Source organism: Ambystoma mexicanum, chromosome 13 (assembly GCF_040938575.1).
Source record: "Ambystoma mexicanum isolate Mex_15411 chromosome 13, UKY_AmexF1_1, whole genome shotgun sequence".
Lineage (NCBI taxonomy): Eukaryota > Metazoa > Chordata > Amphibia > Caudata > Ambystomatidae > Ambystoma > Ambystoma mexicanum.
In genome coordinates, this window is record NC_090938.1 from 838,203,350 (window position 1) to 838,227,233 (window position 23,884).

General features: G+C 50.4%; 1 protein-coding gene across 4 annotated transcripts in view; it reads left to right on the forward strand.

The window, feature by feature from the left end:
* Nucleotides 1-23,884, forward strand: part of ABCF1 (ATP binding cassette subfamily F member 1) — a 1,170,658-nt gene that overhangs the window by 322,599 nt on the left and 824,175 nt on the right. For 3 of the 4 annotated variants that reach the window (XM_069635350.1, XM_069635348.1, XM_069635349.1), the window contains exon 9: nucleotides 6,187-6,264. The exons of the other annotated variant lie outside the window; for it this stretch is intronic. In XM_069635350.1, coding sequence (XP_069491451.1) covers nucleotides 6,187-6,264 — 78 coding nt within the window. The remainder of the gene's footprint in view (nucleotides 1-6,186; nucleotides 6,265-23,884) is intronic. 4 annotated transcript variants of the gene reach the window in all.

A 23,884-nucleotide genomic window follows, 5' to 3' on the forward strand; every position in this document is an offset into this window, starting at 1 on the left:
AAGTTTGGAACAGTTTGCATATATTTTTCAGATGGTTTTACGCAGTGATCTGTTACTACCAATGCTATTCTAAAGTTAGTACAACTGTTTTATTATCTAAATACTAGGCCAAAGGGATCTTGTATTATATTACTGTTTTAAAGTAATTGACTTGTGAAGTATCACCTCGGCCTTAGTATTTATAATATGCCTATTTTCTATGCAACTCCTAGTGTATCAGTGTTTCCTTGAACTAAGTCTATGCTCCGAGTTCTTTGTACAGCACTACAGCCCCCCTCCCTCCTTAGAATAAGCCTTGCTACCTGCCGTTCTACCAAACCATTGTGTGGTTTCGGCCTAAATTAAGAAGTGCAACCCTGTTCACCTAAGGTGGGCTTTTCCAATTTGTCTCCGACAGCGACTGGTGAAAACAAATCTAACACATGGGCTCACTCTGAGGCATGTCCTGTGCTCTCTGTAGTGATTTGGACTTGATCACATTTTTTAATTGCTGCAACAGCTACAATACACAAACTGTGTAGGTGGACCATGCAGGTTTAGGTGGTTTGAGGGGCACCCAATTTGTCTGGTCCCCAAACGTTTGTCTGTTTGCCGATTTCTGATTGGAGCGCTGGCTTAGGCCACCTCACTAGCCGACGAGAGAAGGCCAGGAGAAAAGGCCTGTGCTCTTTGCAGCTCCGCTGCAAGCACGTTTTCCCCCACTCCAGCTGGATGCTGGATCAGCTGTTCTATCGTTTGGAACAACCGTGTGTTCCATTGTAATGTCGCCCGCCGTTTGTGCCGTCCGGAAACCTGCTAAGATGGATTCCGGAGCAGTTTCCATGGAAGCACCCACAATATCCACGACTGATGCTCATTCGTCACATCCGCTTGCCTGCCCCTCCCCTCCTGCTTTAAATGGAGGGGGTGAGGGCCGAGAGGCGAAGCCGATGAGAGAAGGCCAGGAGAATAGGCCTCCTGTGCTCTTTGCAGCTCTTCGCTGCTCGTCTGCCGTTTGCCCAAAACCTATGCCGCACGTAGAAGGTAAAAAGCACTACCTTTGCAAGCTTCTCTCTAACCCATGCTCCACTTCAAGGCGTTTCAGATTGCGCGCCCGTACTTTGCAAACCGCCGTCAGCTCACAGCCCATCCCCACGAGCACCCGTAATACCCGGCTATGCTCACGTACTGTATAACCCTCTCTATTCGCTGATAAGGCCAGGCTCCTCTGCCCAACCTCAAAGCCCACATCCACTACAAGTACTACCAATACAGCGACCAATAAAGTAATTAACCCTTCATGCATTTGTACTGCCTCCATACCAAATGCTACTCCACATGTTTCCACCAGCACTGAAAATGAGCCCCCCAATGTAAAATCTGTGATGTGCATCTCCCCAAACACCCACAGCGCAACCACCCCCTCCACCTCACCCTCTCCTCATGAACCCACCCCCCCCACCCCCCAAGCCACTACTGAAACCCACCTGGAATGCACCATGATTAACGCTAGGTCCATCAATGCCCACGCTCTAGACATCCACGACCTCCTAACCTCCCATGACCTAGATTTGCTCATGATCTCAAAAACATGGCTACATGAGGCCTCCGGCCCGGTGCTCTCCCTCGCCCTAGCCCCTGGCTATTCCATAACTAGACAAGATCACCTCTCCAAGGGTGGAGGTGTAGCAATTATTGCCAGAGACTGCCTCTCTATCAGAAAGGTAGAGAAATCCCTGACCAACAACAGCGACTACCTCCAAGTCAAAATAACCCTCTCTCCAAACTGCACCATTACGGTGCACACTGTCTACCGCCCTCCAGGCCCAACAGGAGACTTTCAAGCCTCGCTCATCCACCTCCTCAAAAAACAGTCTAAAGCCATTCTCCTTGGGGATGACAACCTAGGGCTCCTGGATAGTAAGGACGTAGTAGCCAAATCCCTTGACTCTGCCCTCAAGGCTCTAGGCTACAAGAACACCATCCTTAGCCCAACTGACAACCAGGCAGCACTCTCCACTGGATCGCGCAGCATAACTGCCCACTCATCATCGCAAGAAACACTCCCACCCCATGGTCTGACCACCATATAATCACCTTCAGCATCCTCACCACCAGCTCCCCTGCTGCCCCCTCACCTCAACCGCTCCCACCCTGCCTCGCCAGAAGCTCCCGCCAGCTCACTAAGGAAAGGCTACTGCCCTTCCTCCAAGGTCCAGCCTTCAGACCACAGACCCAGAAACACTCGCAACAACCTATGATGTTGCCATCAACGCAGCTATCGACTCCATTGCCCCTCTCAAACCTCGCAAATCCAAACCCAATACCCATTCCAACTCTTGGTTCACCTCTGACTTCCTCACACTCCGCAACGAGAAAAAAGCTGCACTCACACAGTGGCAAACGTTCCACTCTGACGAAGACAAGATGATCTTTAAAGCCCTATCCACCAAATACAAAAAGGCAATCGCCCAAGCAAAGGCCAAATCTTTTGAATCCAGAATCTCGGAAGCCCAATCTAGCACAAAAGAAAACTTCACCATTTTCAGGGAGCTCGAGACACCCACTCCCGCCCCCCAGAATTTCACCAAAGACAGACTGGTGTGATGAAATGCAAACGGCCATGCAAACCAAATTAAGCCTCCTCAAAAACAAAATACTAGCCACTAAAGCCCTACCCAATAAGCATATCCCTGTCCCACCACCTGCTCTGGATCCCCCCTACCCTTCTCCCTCAAACCCATTCAAGAAAAAGACATCAACATAATGAGTAACATCTAGGTGGAATTGTGAACATTAGCCTGCATCGCATCTAGATAGGACTTTGATTGAAGGAAAGCAGGCCCGCGCATAGATGAAACTTGAATGTTAACATGTGCCACACTTCGAACTGTGAACACTAGCCGGCGCTGCATCTAGATAGGGTTGTGAAGACCAACAAGTGCCACACTTGGACAAAATTGTGAATGTTAGCAGGCTAAAGGTCAGGTAACCCACTAACCAATATAACCTCAAACTCTGCATGCCTATCTCACCCAAAAACTCACACAACCATCTCTCGCACCACAAGCCGCACGCACTTCACAACACTGCAACAACACATAAGCCGGAGCAACAGCACACGCGAACTGGCACCGATCCAATACCTGCACCAAAGCTCAGCACCCCGTGTATACCGAGTTGAAGCTGCCAACAGAACATCACTCCTCTCACTATCCTACTCCCTCTTTACCTACTAACCCATCCCACCTTATCATTTGCAGATCTGCCAGAGCGCCTGGGGACCAATTCCGTTGGTGACGGTGCGCGGGACAAATACCTTTTAACATTTAACATCGAACCCTCTAATTGCAAACGCTAAAAAATCTAGATGCCCAATTCAGTCACTTCACTATTGACTCCATTAAAATTCCTGTCTCAGATTCTGTCAAAACTCTGGGAGTCTACCTGGATTCCAGCCTACCCATGGATAGACAAGTCAACGCAATAGCCTCCGCAGCTGCATATCATGCCAAACTTATCACCGCAGTCAGACCCTTTCTCTCCAAAGAAAACTGCACCAACATAGCCAGAACCATCACCGGCTCTAGGCAAGACTATTGCAACATACTTTTTTAGGAACCTCCAATAAAAACTTAGAGAGACTACAAGTCATACAGAACAATGCTCTCCATGCAGCCCAAGGCATTGCCAAAAGAGAACACATCTCTGAGGCCAGAAAACTAGCCCACTGGCTCCCAATAAAGGAAAGGATTGTATTCAAAGCCCTGACACTGACCCACAAGTCCATTCACCTCACTGCTCCTGCCTACCTCTCTCAAAGGATCCACCCCGTCTCCACTACCAGGCCAACCAGATCACCGTACACCAACATGCTCTCTGTGCCACTAGTAAAAAGAGTCAGAGCGGGCGGATCCAGCTTCCCTTATTTCGCGCCCACTCACTGGAATGCCCTACCTCCCACTATCCGAGGGGAGGCCTCCCTCGCCACCTTCCGCAAAACTCTGAAAACTACCCTCTTCACATAAGGCCCGACACATCAGCACGAATACTTACCATATAAATTGTAATATATGACCAAATGCAATATCTAACAGTATGTCGTGTAGTATTCATAATGTGTCATCAATCGCTATAATGCCTGTACCCTGTAACTAATTTATTGCAAGTAACAGCGCCTCAATGCCCCTGGGCTGCTTGCGCGCTATATAAATATAAATAAATAAATAGAGTGCATGTTTACATCTAGGGGAGACCCTGTGCATTCCTCAAGGCTGCTGATGCTTAACCGAGTTGCTACAAGTGAATTTATGTGCTAAATATAGCGCCATACAAAAATGTACCATGTTAAGTGGCTGCTAAAAGCTATGTAAAGGGCAAGTTGGGTTCTCGGTTTGTTGCTAAGAACACATTGGAAGATATTGCCTTCTCAAATAGGAAGTGTTAAAGACCGTACAGCAGTTGGGTATGGTAGACAGTGCAGAGTAGGATGTAAATCTGTGCCTAGGTAGGGTGGTCATCCCGTAACCCTGCAAGTAGGACGTATACTGCCAAAGGGAATCCATAGTTATGACACTTGTGCGACTAGGATATGATATGGCATTTATAACGTGCCTATACATGGGTGTTTCAAGGTGCGACGAGGCAAGGGAGGGGGGAACAAAGGGAAGACAGACAGCGATCTTACTAGGCCAGGAGTCATTCAGATCACGCAAGTGCATTGGGAAGGGGTGGGGGGTGCGTTGGGGAAGGGGGAGGGGAAACTGCAGTACATGGGATAGAATAAATAAGAAACGGCCAGCTGGTGGCATGTCGAAGGTAAGTGCAGACATAAGTGCAGGTAGGGGGACTGTAGGGATACAGAAAACCGTCCCAATGTGCAGGGGTTGGCAGGGAGGCAGTGCAGGTGTGCAACTTGCGTGGCCTGGGCCTGAAATCAGAAAGGGTGACGAGGTAACCAGTGCAGTTTCAGCCAGGAGTTCAGCAGGGGAGAGGGGGAGAGAAAGCAGAAGCAAAGAGTAAGGTTTTGACGTGCTTCCGGAACCGGAGATGGTTCTCAAATTTCAGGGCGGCAGGACGGCTGTTCCAGAGGGAGGCCCCAGCCGAAGAGAGATCTACCACCAACTCGTTGGTTGGAGAAGCGACTGACCCTGAGGGAGTTGGAGGTGGATGAGTGAAGAGCTCGAGAAGGAAGATATGTGGGAAGAGAGTTGAAGGTATTGTGGCCCCAGAAGGCCTTGTGGACAATGCAGAGGGTTTTGAACTTCATCCTCGCAGCCACTGGGAGCCAGTGCAGAGATTTCAGTCATAGAGAGAATGATCCCTGGGCTTGAGGCCAAGGACAAGTCTCGCAGTCCTGGGTAAGTTGCAGAGGGCGGAGAGTAGACGCAGGCAGATTTAGATAGAGGCTGTCACAATAGTCCAGCCTAGAGAGAACCAGGGCTGTGGAGACATTGAGCTTCTGGGGGAAGGAGAGGAAAGGAAGAATACCTCTGAGGAGGTGCAGCTGGTAGTGTGACTTCTTAGAGACGTCAGATGTGAGGAGAGGAGGAGAGTGTGGAGTCGAAATGACCCCAAGGTTTTTAGCCTTGCAGGTGGGAACAGGAAGAGGGCCAAGAGAGGCTGGCCAGAGAGCTGCAGGGAAGGAGGAAGTGGGTGTGCCGATGAGTAGAATCTCAGTCTTCTATGTCCAGCTGCAGAACGTGTTCTCGCCACTTGCCATTGTGGAGTGATAATTCACTCTTGGTGTGTAAGAAATGAAAAGGATGTATTGTGTTCTTGTGGCAATCTGTGATTCATTGAAGGGCCATGCATAAAGCTTGATTATTCATCAGTACCTGGATGAATCGGGCTTGTGTGCCATTGGAATTCGGCATCTGATGAGATTAGTAGGGCCTTTGGCTGCTGATGTGGTTGGTGAGTGTTTGGCTTCTTGTTGTTCTTAGTATTCGAGATTCTATGGCCTATTGGCATGGCTCAACCTCCCATTTGAGGTTCTGTTAAATCTGAAAGTTGCTCCACAAATGTACACAAGGGAGGAAGAAGCAGGTTTGCATCTATTTAGATTAATTGTAGAACACCGGTATGAGGGCACCTTGAATGAAAGCTGCACCAAATTGCTGATCCGACTGTCTCTTCTTCAATCTGATTTTCTTTTCTTTTACTGTCTGCTGCCCTTCCCTGATATGCATTGCTCTCTCCTTTTAGGGTGCAAAGGCCATTGCTGTTTCTGAGGAAGGCGTGAGTGATGATGAGGAGATCCCTAAAGAGAAGGGTAAAGCCAAGGTGAGACCTCTGCAGTGTACCCCTTTACAATGAAATGGGATATCCAGGGGAAAGTAGTTTTGCTGTTTGGTGCTTAGCCAGAGGATGTATTTGGATGGATTTCTCAAATCTGGCCTTGTGAACAATCTTTAGGTGGCCACCTGTTACTCACCGAATCAGTGGTTCTGGAGGAGTAGATGAGTGCTGGTTTCTTTGACAAGATAACCTTGATTGAAGAGCCTGGGTTATTCCTTAACCTCGCCTCGCTTTTCTTTTTTTTTTTGTTTGATACACTTCTCTGCTGGAGGAGTAGCAAACAGCCAGAAGTAATAATCACACGAAAGAGCACGTATAGCACACCGCCACATAACCAGACTGCAAGAAAAAAAGACAAGACAATAAGTATCCAGTAAAAACCAAGATTAAGCAACTTTCTAAATGGGCGAAATTCACCTGACGGGGCTTTGGTATGTTTCAGAATGAATGGGGTTTGATTGGACCCTCCTACCGTCAAGGACCTGCAATACAACAAGAAACTTTCACTCCCTGAACTAATATGGAAATTAACAATAAGATAACCTAATAACACTTGCATACTGGGTACAAGGGGCAATCCGTTCAGCAAGCAGGAGTCGAGGAAGGAATCAAACACTGGAATATTACCAGAACGCTGGTAAAGGGAAAATAGCTGCGATCAGAAGCAACGAGCTCCCGCACTGCTAGGCTTTTGAACTGCCGGTGGAGGCAGGATCAGCGGCAGCAGGCAGCTGACCCAGAACACATGACCGCATAGATGCGATAGTCAGGACAACAGATTTTCAAAAGGCAAGCGTTGCTGCAGCTTTTTTCCAGGGCAGCCTCCACTTGTGGAGAAAGGGAGCGGCTGAATGCTGTTTCCTGTCTGTAAATGTTCTTGATTTGTGCAAGTGAAAATGCTGGGTATGGGTTCAAGGTTGTGGAACCGTAACAGTATCCACCCCAGAGGCAGGGGCACCCCCCTGCAAGCATGGACCTTGCGCAGGAGCACCGGGGCATGAATGTTCTCAAGAGGTGCCCAGGTCCTATCCTCCGGTTAGTAACCCTTCCAATCCACCAGGTAGAATGGTCGACTGTTGCGTAAACGGTAGTGCAGAATAGCCGGCACTTGTACTCCTCCTGGTCGCCCACAGAGATGGCCAGCAATTCAATTACAATAGCGCATCCGCACTATGACCCTTTCCTGATTTCCGACATTGGTTGTGTTTGATATCTGCAAACTTGCAATCACACCTAGCGTTTAGCATTCACACGTGACTAATGCTCAAAATAGTCCCATCTCCTAGGCAACGGGGCTAACAGTAACGTTGCACGCGTCCGTGACTCTGCAGGAGCAGTGAAAGCTACGAGACGCCAGCGGGTGAGTTTGTAAGAAAAGTGGTCTGCTTTTCTGATTATCACAAGTGACTATATAGTTATACTAACACACTGTATGCATCTGCCACAGCGTTTAAGTCAAAAAAGTTTCTGAAACAAGCACGTTTGTCAGCAACCATTACAGCTCTACAGACGGGACAGGTAATGGGCCCTTTAAGTTTATTTAAATACATGCAGCATTAGCAACACAGGAGCTTATTTTTACTCATTTGGTTTCTTTTAATTTTTTTGATTACACGTTCGGTCTGGAATTTTGGAAACATCATGGATGTGGTAAGTTTTCTTCATTTTGTAATTTCTAATGTTAATCTTGTATGTTATTACTTACTGTGTATACACTGGGCGTTATGTTGTAAATAGTTAAGATTTGCCCTGAAGGAGTGATCTCCGAAATGCATTGGCTCATGAATCTTTTACCACTGATAAACTGACGGTTTCCTCTTTTGTGAAAAGATTTGATAAAGAAACTTTGGAGCATATCCTATGGAAAAACTTTGGCTATGATGTCTTGAAATTATCTTGAATTACTTCACAGCTAATACTTATTATGTTTTTGGACGACACGTCATATTAATTTAACAGTTTGGGTACATACAGAGAGCGACTGAGTAGCTGGGTTAGTTTACTTAGCTTCTTGCTCCACAGATATTTTGAGTTTGGGTGTCTCGACTCCTGTCTGCTCCTGAAGATTCCAATCAAATTATTTAGATTTTCTTTTGAACCGCTTAATTTTGAACTACTGGTTCCAATTTTAGTGTGGTGCCCACTTATTTTGCTCAGCAATATAAAAAGTAACACACACATAAACTTCAATACTGTACACTTAGTTTCTAAATCAGTAAAGACCCTTTTGGGATGGCCCACACACACAAGCTACACCCTCGGTTGACTTCAATAGCTAGGGTGCTGGGGACATTAATATCTTACTGTTTGCATTTAGAACACTGTCATAAGTTGGTAAAAGGAAAAGGTTATTAGAACAAGAGACCACAAATATTCTTAAGCAGGCAAACAGTTTTGGATCCCCCAAGAAGAGTCTTTCAGTACAACAGGCTAAGCCAAAGGCTATGGCCAAAAATCGTATATAGGATGAAGCACTTCTGGTAGGTAAGTAGAAAAGTCTTTGCACAATGTTTTAGAAGTCTTTGAAGAAAAGTAGACTAAAATGTAGGGCGACAAGCTGATTAGACTTGTGAGAAGTAGAAGATGCAAGCAACTCTAGTGTGAGAGGTAAGTTCTCTCAGACTTTACAGAACATTTGCATTGAAGAAAAAGCGCAGCAGATGGCTTCTGTTCCTGTGCAGCTCTGCAGATCTCTCTGTTCCTGGGCCTCAGTCGTGGGGACAAGAGGGAGGACTTAGAAGGAATTGATTCCTCCGACGTATTCCACATCTATGACAGGTAATCACCACAGCTGTGCTGCTTCAGGAATTTCCTGCGTCGATGACGTCGAGCCGATGTCACTGGATGTTATAAGTAGGACGCACAACGCCCCCATAGCCTCAGTTCCGTTTTTTCCGTGAACGTGTTCGCTTCGGAGATCTCGTCGCGCCTCGGTTCTTCTGATATCTATCAGTTCTTCGAACTTAGTTTGTGAAATTAGCATGTCTTCTTCTACCTCGCGGTCGGGATTCAAGAAGTGCCGGGACTGCGGTTCCAAGATGTCGCTTATGGACCCGCACAACGTCTGCCTCTGGTGCCTTGGCGAGGACCACGCCACTGATGACTGTGACAAATGCCAGTCTTTGACGTCAAAGGCCTTGTGGGAGTGAAAGAAGCTGTCGGTAGGTAGGGTTTCCAAGCCCCGTAAGTCGAAATCCACTGGGCTTTCGACCAACGATTTGAGGGGCAACTCTCTGCATCGTCGGCCCAAGTCCAGGGGGTCTCGGTCCCGTAGTGGTTCCCACCATTCCTCTGCCTCTTCGAGGCACTCGTGGAAGCGCAGTCACCGGTCACCTTCCTCGTCCGAGGACTCTGCCATACGGCGGGTAGCTTGTCCTACCAAGCATTCCTCTCCCGCGGAATGGGACGCATTTCGTAAGGAAATGTTGGCGATTTTCGAGTTGCAGGGCTCTGTTCCGTCTGCGCCTACGAGAGAAGCCGACAAGGAACGAGCTAGGGCCACCGTTCGCACGCCTTCGGACTCGGGCAGTCGGCGCGATCACCGGGAACCTTCGAGGTCCCGATCGGACAAGGTGGATCGCTGTAGCCATGCCCGCTCCAGGTCCGGTCCTCGACGCCTTCGAGACCGGTAGAGCCTGTGAGGTCTTCTAAGAAGACGTCGCCGCCATGTCCGTCGAGGGACTCTCTTGAGGCTCTGCCTAGGAGGAAGTCATCGAGGCCATCAGCACCGAGGCCGTCGAAGGAGACGCTCGGGGTACCGCCCTCGAGGTCTGTGTCGAAGCCATCGGCTCCACGCTCGATGTCGACGCCGATTTTGTCGACGCCCTCAACACCTTTTTTGGAGGCTTTACCGGAGGTACCCGTGTATCGGTGAAGACTCCGAGGAAGGCCCTGAAGAAGTCGGTAAGGCCTGTATTTGAGCCTTTTTCTGTGCCCTCATCCAGGGATTTATTCCAGCCTCTGGATTACATCTGAGGTGGATGAAGGGTCTGAGGAAGGTTTGGTTCCTGATGAGTTTCCTGATGACCTGTTATCTGGTCATAGCCAGTTGGAAGACCTGCGTCAGTCTTTGCACGACGCCAGTGGTCTTGATACCTCCCCGGATGTTGCGTTTGGCAGGCCTGAGCCTGGTACGCATGCTGAATCTTCGTACAGGCGACTCATGTCGAGGGTGACGGAGTACTTGGGGTGGTCTGCGCCACCAGTGGATTTTCTGCAGGATGACCTGACAGATATCCTTGACCAAGGTGCGCCCACTGACGGTGCTGCTATTTCATATGGCTTTACAAGAGAAGGGTGGCGGCTTAGACTGGTCCAGAGAGTCGTTGCTGAAAAAATACCATCCAGCCAGTAGCGACCCCTGCTACTTGACTACGCACTCCACTCCGGAGAGTTTGGTGGTGCACGGGGCTATGGCCCCAGCAAAGCAGGTGTCGTACCCAACCATCCCTCCTGATAGGGACGACAAATGTTTTGAGGCTGGGCGAAGAAAGTGTTTTCTTCAGGGGGCCAACTCCGTGTGTGCCTTAGCATGTTTCACTCACACTCTGTGGAATTGTGTGTCTTTGGCGGCTGAACATATTCCCGAAGGGGAGGAACGGGATGTTTTTCTTGCCCTCGTTCAGGATGGCAAGGATGCCATGTGTGAATCCGTTCAGTCGGGTCTGGACATGGCAGACTGTGTCAGCCGGTCCATGGCGGCGAGCACCGTGATGTGCAGATTTGCGTGGTTGTGGAAGTCGGGGTTTGCTCCTGACGTACAAGCCCGGCTTCTCAACATGCCCTTTGATGGTGTCCATCTTTTTGGCAGCAAGACTGACGAGAGCCTTGAGAGGTTGCAGAACTCCAAAGCTGCAGCAAAGTCATTGAACGCTGCAGTTCGCCAACTTCTGCCTTTTCATCCTAGGGGACAGCAATGGAGGGGATTTTCCTTTCGGTACTACTCTTCCTTTGGTAGATCGAGGGGAGCTGCAAGTTAAAGGGGCCACCATAGGAGTACAAGAGGTGGAAAACAGGGTACTCGAGGTGCCAAGGCTGCTCGGCAGTTGCCTCTTTGCCCTCAGGCACTGCCGCAGCCGCTTCAGCTCAGTCATGAGGCCATGTCCCATGGTTCGCTGGTTGGGGGAAGGCTGGCTCAGCATCTAGTGGAATGCCGTGCCATTACTTCAGATGTGTGGGTTCTGGAGATCATAGCCCATGGCTACTGTCTTCCTTTCCGGCAGAGGCATCACGACAATCCACCAGGGAATCTCTTTGAAGAGTCCGGATCCGCTCCTTGCGCAGGAAATCAAATCCCTGCTGGAGAAAAGTGCCATAGAACTGGTGCCTGTAGCGGAGAGGAACAAGGGATGGTGTTCCCCATATTTTTTGATCCTGAAAAAAGACTGGGGATTGAGACCCATCATGGACTTCCGTGGTTTGAACAAGCTCCTCAGGAAGGACAAATTCAAGATGGTTACTCAAGTCCTCCAGGCCCTTCAACTTCAGGACTGGTTGGTGTCTTTAGACCTCTAGGACGCTTACATTCATGTGCCGATTCATCCCAAGCACAAGAAGTAGCTGTCATGATCTCTGCTTCCAAAAGATCAGGACTTGCCCGACTCCCTTGGAAGCAGACCCATAACCCCGGTTCCGAGTGCCAGCCAATTGGGACCTTTTGGACCCTGTCCTGGCGCCAGTGGCACCAGGCTCATAAAGATGCCCAGTCCCAGCGCTGGAAGCGCCGGGCTCATAATGCTTGGGTGGACTTACCTGCAGCAGACCATGCTGCTTACTTACCTGCCAGTTGAGCCCCTGATTCTCTTCTGTTTGGGACTACTTTTCCTGTTGGGTGGGGCAGGAGCCACTCCCTAGGTTCAGAACACTGGAACTCTTCTGGAAAGCAGGAACTCTTTTCTTACCTAGGCGAGGCTGTGGAAGGAGACACCTAAGCACTACAGGAGGCTATTTAAACCACACCCGATGGATGAATCTTGCTTTGCGTTATTCTGCATTCTCTGCAGCAGAACGCTCATCGTGTCTTCTGCTTCTGATCCTGGGCCTAAGGGAACAAAGGCTTACCATCCTGGAATCCAGTCTTCAGCAGCACCTGTAAAGACAAAGAAAGAACAGGTTAGCACTACGGTCTTCAGTGGCAGCGCATCTCTTACCTGGTCCATCGGCTGTCACCAACGCCTCGCGCTGCATTCCGGCATCTGAAAGACAAAAGAAGGTGCGTTTAAAGACATTGGGCAACTTTATTACTCACGTGCCATTACTCCTTCCCACGCCGAATCCAGTGGGTATTCCAGCACCCTTCAGCTTCTCTAAAGCTCCGAACTTGTACCTGCAAGATAAAAGGGACAGTTAGTGCGCATCGTAAAGCAGGCTACAAGCGCTTACTTACGTGCTTCCAGGCGCTTCTATTCCTCATGCGGGTTCGATCCTCAACTCTCATCAGCCCGCCATCCGCCATCGCCGGAACCCTGCAAAACAAGAGATATCATTACAAAAGACTTAAGACATTTGAAGCGCCCAGAACTTACCGTTCGTGCAGTTAACGACGGACAGCAGTCCTCTGAGGTCAAGAGGCCAGCACCCTTATCCAGTGAAGAAACTGGTTACGGCACCCTGCCCTGAGGCAGATGGAGAGCTTGGCGTTCACTTACCTAAGGTGAGGGCGTTAACCTTTGGGGTTCTACAGGAGAAGAGAAAGGGAAGAGGAGAGAGGCACCCAATAACCCCAGTTCATTAATCCCATATTTTCTATCTGCAGACATCTTACTCTTCGAGTCAGACATACAATGCACAGAGGTCCAGCCCAAAGAGCCAACCGTGTGTTACACATCACCTTTGAAGATACGGCATTCACCCAGTCAAGACCGGCGCCTCTGCGGGAATCAGGTGAGCGTTACAGTACCTGAGGTTCGCGGTTGGCGTCTCGCATTTTCAATTTTGGGTCCTGCCGTTAGGATTGACCTCCGCCCCGAGGGTCTTCACCAAGCTCGTGGTGGTGGCAGCGTATCTCAGGAAAGGGGGATTCACGTCTACCCCTACCTGGACGATTGGTTGATCAGAGCGCGCTCTCCCGAGCAAGTCCTGGATCATCTGTCAGTCACCTGCCACTCCCTCCACAAGCTGGGCTTCTCCCTCAACTTAAAGAAGTCCCACTTGACTCCTACCCAGCGGCTCCAGTACATCGGAGCAGTGATCGACACATCCTTGGGGCTGTTTTTTCCTCCCCAGGTGAGGGCTCATCACATTCTGCAGATGGTGAACACGTTTTAACATGCCCAGAGTCTCCCAGCGTTCGAGTTCGAGTTTGCTCGGCCTCATGGCATCCTGCATTCTCCTGGTGCCAGAGGTCAGGCTGCGGATGAGATCTCTGCAGTGGGCTCTCAAGATGCAGTGGTCACAGTCCTCCGGCAGGATGTCGGATCCCGTTCAGGTGCCTCCCTTGGTCGCCCAGGATCTTCTGTGGTGGGCCGTCGAAGGCAATCTGATGAAGGGGGCTCCATTTTGGCTACCCTGGCCGGAGGTGACGATTGTGACGGATGCATCCCTCACGGGATGGGGAGCTCATGCCAACGAGTTGACAGTCAACGGTCGTTGGTCTCCGTCTGAGTCCAGAGTCCTTATCAATCTGTTGTTGAGGGACTTCAGGCTAGCCCTGAAATCTTTTCTGCCATCTGCGCAGGGGAAGACTGTACTGATTCTGACGGACAATACAGTGGTCATGCACTACCTCAACAAAAAGGCGGGGGCAGGGTCTCTCCCTCTATGCAGAGAGGCGATGCAGCTCTGGTTCCGGGCCATCCACCAGGAAATTTCGAACTCGGCAGTTCATCTGGCTGGAGACGAAAATGCAGCGGCAGATGCTCTGAGCAGGCAGAGCACGGTCTCTCACGAGTGGGAGCTGGCTCAGGAAGTTCTCTTGGAGATCTTCACCCTTTGGGGGACCCCACAAGTGGATCTCTTCGCCAGCAGTGTCAACTGGAAGTGTGAAAGATTCTGCTTGTGGGAATTTCCTCCAAAAGGAGCCTTGCGGGGATGCGTTCGTAGTGGAGTGGTCCTTCCCACTGCTGTACGCGTTTCCTCCATTCCCCGTCATTCTGCAAGTGCTGCAGAGGTTACGGAGGTTCGGTTCCCGAAGGATCCTCATTGCCCTGGCATGGGCCAGGAGAACGTGGTACCCGGACCTTCTCGACATGTCCATCTGCCCTTCACGCCGTCTTCCCTACCGAGACAATCTGCTCTCATGGGAGGGGGGGGGGTCAGGTTCTCCATTCAGAGGTCAAGTCCCTCAACCTTCACGCTTGGCTTCTGAAAGGTTGAGATATAAGGATTGGGACCTCCCTGAAGACGTGATGGAGGTGTTGCTTTCGGCCAGAAGGCCTGCAACAAAGTCCCTGTACCGTTGCCGTTGGAGAAAATTCTGCGACTGGTGCAGGGTTAAGAATGTGGATCCTTTTTCATGTGCCATTCCTGTGGTTCTGTCTTTTTTGCTTTCGTTAGCCCACAAAGGCCTGCAAGTGGGTGTTAGGCAGAATCCAGTACAGTTCGCTTAGGGTGCACAACACCAGATTAGGACTACAGGTGAGAGCAATAAATCTCCTTTGGTATCAGTCTGTACCACAAAGATTTAGTTTGTAGTTGTGGCTGAGCAGTCAGACTTGTCTCAAGAGGGAGATGAGCAGTATTCAGGGTTTACACAATAGGTCTACTGTACTATGGCACAAGGAAACACTGACCAAAGCTTTGTATTTAAAAAGTAGTTACATGTATTTTATTAGAAGTGTCTAAAATAAATATATATCACAATTATCAAGCAAGTTAAATTAAGTCTCAGGAAAAATATACACACTCCCAAGTTGAATTGTAGACCAAGTTCACCAAAGTGAAAACTGAGCAAAACGGCACAGTGAAAACTACACACAAGGGATCCTCTAACAATTCCTCACAAGGGAGGGAGAGCACAATTATCTAGAAATAGTTTTATACACCCTACCAACACTTCCCATTAGTTTGTGAACTAGTTCAACAAGACAGTGCATCAGTATAGGCAATACTTAAAATTAAAACTGAGCAAAATGGCATTTCAGTGTTTACAAATGGGAAGGAAAGGGTAGTTAAAAGAAATGGGTGCACCACACAGTTCTCAGTGAGAATCAATCTAAAGAAAGCAGATCTAACAAATGTGACCAGAGTCAGTAGGCCTGTGCCAGAGTCAGTGGTACAGGGCAAGGGGCCATGAGCAAAAATGTTCTTATAGCTGCAGTCAAGTCTTTGGTTAACAAAGTTGAAAATATAGTTGCAGAAGTTGAAAAGCCAATGTTGAGAGAGGGGCGGCCAACCTAACAGGTAGGTAAAGGATTTAAAACGTCTTTAGCACTACCACGAATAAAGGGCGGCCTGGCGGAACAATGTACCTTAAAATGAAGAAGTGGCTCCTGCAGTGGTGGTTTTTCCCGGTAGTTCGGGTGATCCAGCAGAGGAAGAGAGGCTCTCGTCGTGGAGGAAGGTTCGAGTTACTGCACTACCCAGGGATGAAACCAGCTGCGGTGCTGCCCGATGAATAAAAGGTACGCTCCTTTAAATCACAGTCCAGGTGGACTGGTGCCTGGCTATCCGGCCTCCGAGTACAGCGTACGGGAGATTCGACCAAGGCGGGTCCGGGAGGGCGATGGACAAACTGTTTGGCCCCACTAGCTCAAGGGAAGAAGGCTCTTGTAGGTGAAGATCTTCTCTCGTCGTGTGGAGAAAAGTGGTGAGATGCTGCAGCAGGACTTCACCGGTGGTTCAGTCATTGCAGATGTCTTTGGCTTCTCTCCTCTTCGGCTTCTTGGTTCCAGTGGCGACGTCTTGCTCTTCCAGCCCTCAGGACCCTGCTTTTATGCAAAAAGATCCCCATTCAGACAGCCTAGCTGTCACTCACACAGTGGAGTGGTCATCTTGGCAGGAGACCCTCCAGCCTATCAGGATAGAGTGCGACATGGGTTGCTGAGGCAACCCTGTCCAGCGGTCCTACTCCCCCCTCCCACACAATGGACTCACCCCAGACTCAGTGGCGCAGAAAGGAGGGCTTCTCGGTAGAAGCCTGCCAAAAGGACAAACAAAGGATCCTCGACCTGGGTTAGGAGTTTAGAGAAAGACACGAGAAAGAAGTTATATTAAAGTTATGGCAAATAAAACCTACCGGAGCAAAGTTTTAAAATGCACCAGCGGTATGCTAGAGGCTCACAGAAAATGTGGTAGCCTCGAACAATGGGAAAATCCCATAGAGAAATATTCGCGGTCGAATATTTATGGTAGTAACCACTGCCACCAGCCAGAAACTTTTGAGAGAGGGACTCTAGGGTACACTGTCGAAAATGAACAGAGGGGAAAAAACTATTAACCCCTTCCAGTACCTCCATAGTAAGATAGGTTGTACTGGTTTAGTTCATAGGTTTTGACTAGTAAAGTCAATGGGGACTTTAAATGCCCTGGGAGACAGTAGTCAGTCCCAGGGTATGGAGTCTGTTTGGTGGTCGCTACGACACCCCTGTGTCACTGCACTGAGGGTGCTGTGTAACACATGTGAATAAAGATGGTTCCTATGGGGTTGAGAATGATCCCATAGGCATTAAACACAAAAATAGCCTAGAACACACATGGCAAAAATGCCTATGAGTGGGAAAAAGAGTCTCACTCTTAGCAGGTAAAAAGAAACAAACCCTTAAAATCCCGCAAAGCTGCTGGGGGACTCAAGGTAAGGGAAATTGGCCATAAAATGAGAGTTCTCCCTAACAGTGGGTACCAGTAAAGGTTACCTGGCGTCGCTGTCCATATTTAAGCGCTCGTCTCAGTTTCTGTAAGGGCTCACTAATGTGTTCCCACCGTCTCCTTTCCAGATGCCCGGTTGGGATTTGAACCTGTTTCTAAAATTCCTCATGGGAGCTTCGTTTGAGCATTTACATTCTTGTCCTTTGAGACTGTTGACCTTGAAAACTGTATTTTTAGTTGCGGTCACTTCCGCTCGCAGAGTGAGTGAGTTGCAGGCACTTTCCGTTAAGCCACCCTTCACGGTGTTCCGTAAGGACAGGGTTGTCCTTAGGGTTCATCCTTCTTTTCTTCCCAAAGTTGTTTCGGAATTTCATTTAAGCCAGAAGCTCATTCTTCCGGCGTTCTATCCTCCTCCGCATCCTGGTAAGGAAGAGGAGAGGCTGCATAGGTTGGATCCTAGGAGAGCTTTAAGTTTCTACATCTCACGCATGTCCCGGGTCAGAGTGTAAGATCAGTTCTTTGTAGTATATGCTGGAAGGCATTTGAGACAAGCTGTTGCCAAACAGACTTTGTCTAGATGGATTATCTTGACAATTCCTGAATGTTACCGCTTGGCGGGTAAGGACCCTCCGGTAGGCTTACGGGCCCATTCTACTAGGGGTGTGGCTGCCTCTACTGCCATGCAGAGGGGTGTTCCCATTTGTAATATTTGTGAAGCAGCCACATGGGCCTCTGTCCATACTTTTGTAAAACACTACTCCCTGAATTCTATCCATGGACAAGATGTGGCATTTGGCAAAGCGGTCCTCTATTCTGAAATTCTAAATTCTTTTCCCACCTCCTTACGTTGGTACTGCTTTGGGAGTCTGTCATAGATGTGGTATACGTTGGAGGAACCAATCCCTTCGAAGAACAAGTTACTCTCTTACCCGGTAACGTTCTTTCGATGGGATGTTCAGATGACGTATTCCACTTCGCTCCCTCCCTACCTGCCCACAGAATTTCTTATGCGATTGCAGCTTTTGTTTTCGCAAGGCTTTCGGTAGTCATTCTGGCAGAAGATTGGTGCCACGCGTTCTGGGGAAAAAACTATAACTGAGGCTACGGGTGTCACGCGGCCTACTTATACCATCCGCTGATGTCGGCTCGATGGAGGCCCTCTAGGACAGCGTATTAACTTCATCGACACAGGATGTAGACGCCAAATATTTTCCGAAGCAGCACAGCTGTGGTGATTACCTGTCATAGATGTGGAATACGTCATCAACATTCCATCGAAAGAACGTTACCAGGTAAGAAAGTAACTTGTTCTTCTGGGGACTCCTGCACTGCAATGGGACGGTCACTGCTCGCAACAGTCAATCTTCAAATCAGTGGCTGTTCAGTGTTTCAGCTCCTTAAGTCTACTGCAAATAGCAACACGGTGGTTCCTGGCTGTCGAGATGGACTTTTCTTGCTTCTGGGGTCCCACACTCTGTTGAGGGGGCTCAGGCTCGGTCAACCCTGCTCCCTGGGAGTCTGGAGGATCTTCTGGAGTTCTAGGCCAGCTTAAAAGCAACACACACAATCTGGTGTTCCTCTCCCTGGCTATACGGTTTCCAGCTGCAACTCTGTGGAAATTCAACCAGCTCCGAGATGGATGTCCATGTGGCTTAATTTGGAGTTAATTGGTCCCACTAACTCAAGGGGAGAAGTCGTCCTTGCAGGGGCTTCTCCGTCGATACGAATATGGAGTTTCAGCACAGCAGCAGGGCTTCACCGGGCAAACCAACGGTCCAGGAGTTGCAGCAGGAGTCCTCTTCAAGTTCTTATTTTGTCCAGTGGTCTACTCTGCCTTCCAAGCCAAAAGCCTCGCCTTTTTATTCAGTTCTCTCCCATTCATTCCAGCCTAGCTGTCACTCACACAGCAGGGTGGCTGTCCTTGCCGGACAGTCAGCCAACCAATCGCCACAGAGTGCATGTGGGTCTCCTAGGAGACTAAGCACAGGGAGTTTCGGGCACCTCCCTCACTTCCTGCCCACCCAAGACACCCCGGAGCCAGAGGAGGGCTTCACTCGTGAATCCTGCCAAAGGCAAAGTGAACAATGGGACGAAACCTGGTTTAGCACGCAGAGTAAATCTCAAGAAGGACCTTTCCACAAAGAAATGCCGAAAAAAGACAGGGCCATTTTGACAAAATGGGCACCATGGGTGCTTTACTGCTGGTTCGAACGCAGCCCGCGGTAATTGCACACCACAGTAGTTAAAACGAACCCACTGCCACCAGCCATTCAGTGAGAAAAGGGTAACAAAAATGTTACATGAGAAGCGAGACAAAGGGGATACTAGGTAACCCCTCCCGCGCCCTATTGTAATATAGTGTGTGCTGGGTCTAGAAAGTTACAAATGTAAGTAAAGTCAATTTCACTTTACTGCTCTGGGACGTAGTTTATCCCAGAGAAGGTATTTAAACCTTTGGAAATCTGAAAGACTTCACTGTGCCACTGCACTGAAGGTGCTATGTGACACAATGTAAAAGATGCCTATGGAGTTGGTCAGACTCCACAACCAAAAGAAACAGAGTTCAAAATCACATTATAATACATGTGTGGGGGGAAAAAGGGTCTTGCTCCGTCCAGGTAAAACAAAAAAGTCTTCAAAATCCAGCAAAGGTGCTGGGGGTCTTTAAGGTGGAGGGAATTAGCACACTGCTGAGAATTCTCCCTAAAAGTGGGCATGGACATCCATATGTCATTTATCCAAGTCATGAATACAGGCGTGAGGAACCGGATTGTCAACGGGCAGTGTAGAATCCAGAGGCAGGGAACGTGGATGTTGGCCGTACAAAGCAAAAAAGTTCGAGACACCGGTAGCTGAGTGAAGCGAGTTATTGTAGGCTATTTCCACAAGTTGCAGAACAGACCGTCAGTTCTCTTGGAACTGAGGGCACAAATACTTCGGGTATTGTTCCAAAGTAGCATTGGCCTTTTCCGTTTTTTCCACCTGTTTGTGGATGATGAGCAGTCGAGTACCTGTCGACAATGGATATGGAGGAAGTCCGAGCCTTCCAAAAATGAGGGGTAAACGGAGTGCTTCGGTCAGTAACAATGATAGAAGGCAGTCCAAAATACCTGAAGACACTTTGAAGGAACAGTTTGGCCAGAGCGGGCATAGAGGGAAGCCCAGTACAAGGAACGAACAAAGCCATTTTATCATATTAATCCACCACCAACCAGCCTGATCTGAGTTGATTGACTAGCCGAAGAAGCAACGACAACGAAGGGAACGCATACAGAAACAGGCTGTCCCAGGGGAATGAGAATGCATACCCCATGCTCCCCGGCTGGGGAACCCCGCTGGCTAACCTCAGGCACTTTGTGTTCATAGCCATCGCAAACAGATAGATCTGGGGATTGCCCCATCGATGGAACAGAAGATCCACTTGGTCCTGCCGAAGCACCCACTCGTGGCAAGAGCGCATCTCCCTGCTGAGGGAGTTGGCGATGGTGTTCACTCCTGCCAGATGCAACGGGACGAGGATCATCCCCTGGGCAGAACATCATGCTGGTGTTGTCCATGAAGACCCGTATCACCTTGCCCTTGAGGGAAGGAAGAAACGAGGGCCCAAAACACTGTCCATAGCTCCAGTACGTGGATATGCAACGACTTCTCCGGTAGCCAAAGGCCTCTTGCATGAAGACTTCGGTGTGCGCGCCCCATCCTTCGAGGAAGGCGTCTGTCGTGACAGTCTCCTGAATAGGTGGGGTCTGGAAGTCTGTACCTGCCGACAGATGTGCGCAGACACCCCACCACTGTTTCACTCAATGGAAATCCTTGTCGAGAGAGATCTTGTCCTCGAAGCTCCCCGATACCTGGATGCAATGGGCATCTATGAACTCTTGCAGTGGCCGCATCCATAGCCTACGCAGCCGAATGAGGTATATACATGACGACATCATGCTGAGAAGGGACTTGATGGACCTCACCCTTGCGATCTTCAGGTTTAACACCCATTGTACCTTGCCCAGGATGCCCGCTATCCTCTCCTCGACAGACGCCAGGCATGAACTGTGAGTTGGGACCGCAGAAACAGTGCGTCTTGCGATGGCGCCAAGCAAGATTTCCCATAGTTCACTGAGAACCCCAGCTCTGTCAGCAGCTGGACGGTTTCCACCGTGTGCGACGGTTGTCTCCCTATATTTCGCTCGGATGAGCCAGCCTTCCACATAAGGGTAAACGTGGATCCCTTGTAGACGCAGCTGCGCCACCACTGGCGCCAGGCACTTGGTGAAAACCCTTGGCGCCGACTTCAATCCGAAGGGAAGGTCCTTGAACTGATCATGTTGCCCTTGAACCACGAAGCGCAGAAACTTGCGGTGTCCCTTGTGAATGGGGATGTGAAAGTAGGCGTCCTCCAAGTCCAGCGACAATAGGAAATCCCCTTCTTCTAGCTGTCCTAGCACGTGCTGAAGGGTGACCATCCAAAACTTCTGGGATCTGATGTACTTGTTCAGATGGCGGAAGTCCAGGATTGGCCTCCAACTGCCCATCTTCTTCTTGATGAGGAAGTACCGAGAATAAACCCCGGAGCCTCTTTGGGAATGAGCTCTATCGCGCCCTTCTTCAGCTTGGCCGCACCTCCAGCAGAAGCTGAGGGATGTGGTTTTTCTGCCTGGCCACGGGTGGTATGCCCAGACACTTTCGTTGGAATTCTAGGGTGTGTCCATGGCCCAGAGCATCCAGCACCCAGCGGTCGTTGGAGATGGACTTCCACATGCTGCCGAAGTTCGCCAGCTGGCCTCCCACTGGGGTGCGTGGGTGGGAGCCTGACGTCACGGCCGGGTCAATCTTGCTTCGCTGCCGATGCGCCACCTTGGGGACCTTGGCGACGACGGCGACCTCCTCCGGACTTGGTGCGGCCCTTGTAGGCCTCCTGGGCCAAAAAGCGGGATGGTTGATGGTAAGATGATGAGCTTCTGCCGAAGCCCTTGAAGGAACCTTGGGATTTTCCTCCACAGGTCCGAAAAACAGCAGTTGCTGTTAAAGCGTGCCCAAGGCACGAGCTGTCTCGGTATCCGCCTTGATGGCTTGAAGGGACTCGTCCTCCGTCTTCCCGAACAAATTATCCCCGTCAAAGGGCATGTCCAATACCCTCAACTGCACCTCCTGGCGAAAGTTGGTGGCTTTCAACCATCCCCGCCGACGTAGGCAAACGACCATTGCCCATTTGGCGAAATCCTGTGTTGGCAATGTCCGTGGCCACTGTAATGGCATGGTCCGATGCCCTCCTGCAGGATCTCCAACGCTTCAGCTCTCTTGTCACTGGGACGGAAGTCCAGGAGGGGAGTGAATTTAAACCAGAGCTCCCTGTCGTAGCGTGCTACGAGGGCGTTGGCCGCCTTTATGGTCGTCGCTGCCGATGCGAGGATTTGTCTTCCCATGGCATCCAACTTCTTCCCCTCCGTGTCTGGGTGAGGAGGCCACTGATGCCGCAGAGCCAGATGATTTCTTCCTCGCCGCTGCCGAGACTACTGAATCCGGGGAAGGCTGGGACCTCAAACACTTGGGTGCGGAGTCTGGCACCCGGTACTTCTTTTCGTACTGGTCCCTCTTTGCCGGGGCTGAGGACTGGTTCTTCATAAGGGACAGCCCATCGTCCCAAATGTCGTCCAACATAGGAATCGCTAGTACAGTCTTCCTCTTTGCCTCGTAGCGCTGGTACAGGAACTCGTCTTCGTTCTTTTCCTCGGGGGTCAGCTGAAACGGGTCCGAGGCCCTAGAGATCATGGCATGGAACGAGCCGAACTCGTCGGGTGGTGAGGCTCGGGCGGCAGAGACGGGAGGTCTCCTAACCTGCCGTCCTTGCCTGTTCTAGTTGTCGCTGCGTCCGTGTCCTCCCTCTGTGCCGGCGGGGGGAGGCGACAAGTGAAAAGTCAGTGGGGGGTGAACTCTCCTCTTCTTGGTAGGGGGCGCACCTGATGGCCCCGGTGCCGCAGGATCTTCCGTTGGTGGAAGGGGCATCCTCGTCTGAATCTCTGAACACAAGGTGTGGACCGACATGTCCGCTGGGGTTGCGGTGGTTGCTGAGGTGGCGGAAGTGGGAGCGAGAGAGGCAGCGGTGTAGGGTTCTACAACTCCTCCACGGCCGCCTACTCGTTGCCACTCTCGACGTCTCGCTCGTCGGGGTCCCTCCCGTAGGCCTTGGCCTTGACAAATTTCTTTTCCAAAATGATCTGGAGAGTAGAGAGCTCCTCCTCAGAGGAGATGTCCATGCCCTGCAGGACTACCGTGCCACCCCCTTCTCAACCAGGGGAGACTGTTTTGCGGAGATAGTGGGCATTGCCTTCTCCGGTGTCTTATCAGTGGGCTGAAATGACTATTCCCTCCTAGCAGGCAGTGAAACTCTTGCCTTGGGGACCGTACCCTGCTTATCCGCGTCCGCGGCCTTTGCTAGGGACACCACCACGCCTTCAATGGAAGGCTTTGCCGGGTGAATCTGGGCCTGCACGACCTTGGTCGAGCTAGGGGCCTTCACCTTGGAGGGAGGGTTAGCGCCCCGCTCCCCCTTGGCCTTCTCAGACTGGTCCGTCCGGGGCTTCTCCAGAAGCTTACCTGGGTGGTACGACGACTTCTTCACCGAACCGGAGCATTGGCTCGTGGTTGAAGGTACTGGAGATGCTGCTCTCGCCCTGGCCGCCAGGGAGCCTGTTGCAACGGCGCTCGCGGTGCCTGCAGACTTGCGGTGCTTAGCCTCATGTTGGACCCCCATCGCTCTGGAGCCCTCAAAGGTCTTTGAAGACTGCTCGGATTTCTTCTTGGGGCTGGGGGAGGCATGCTGCTGGGACTCACCCGTAGCAGGGGCCTTGGCCTGGAGCCACTCGGA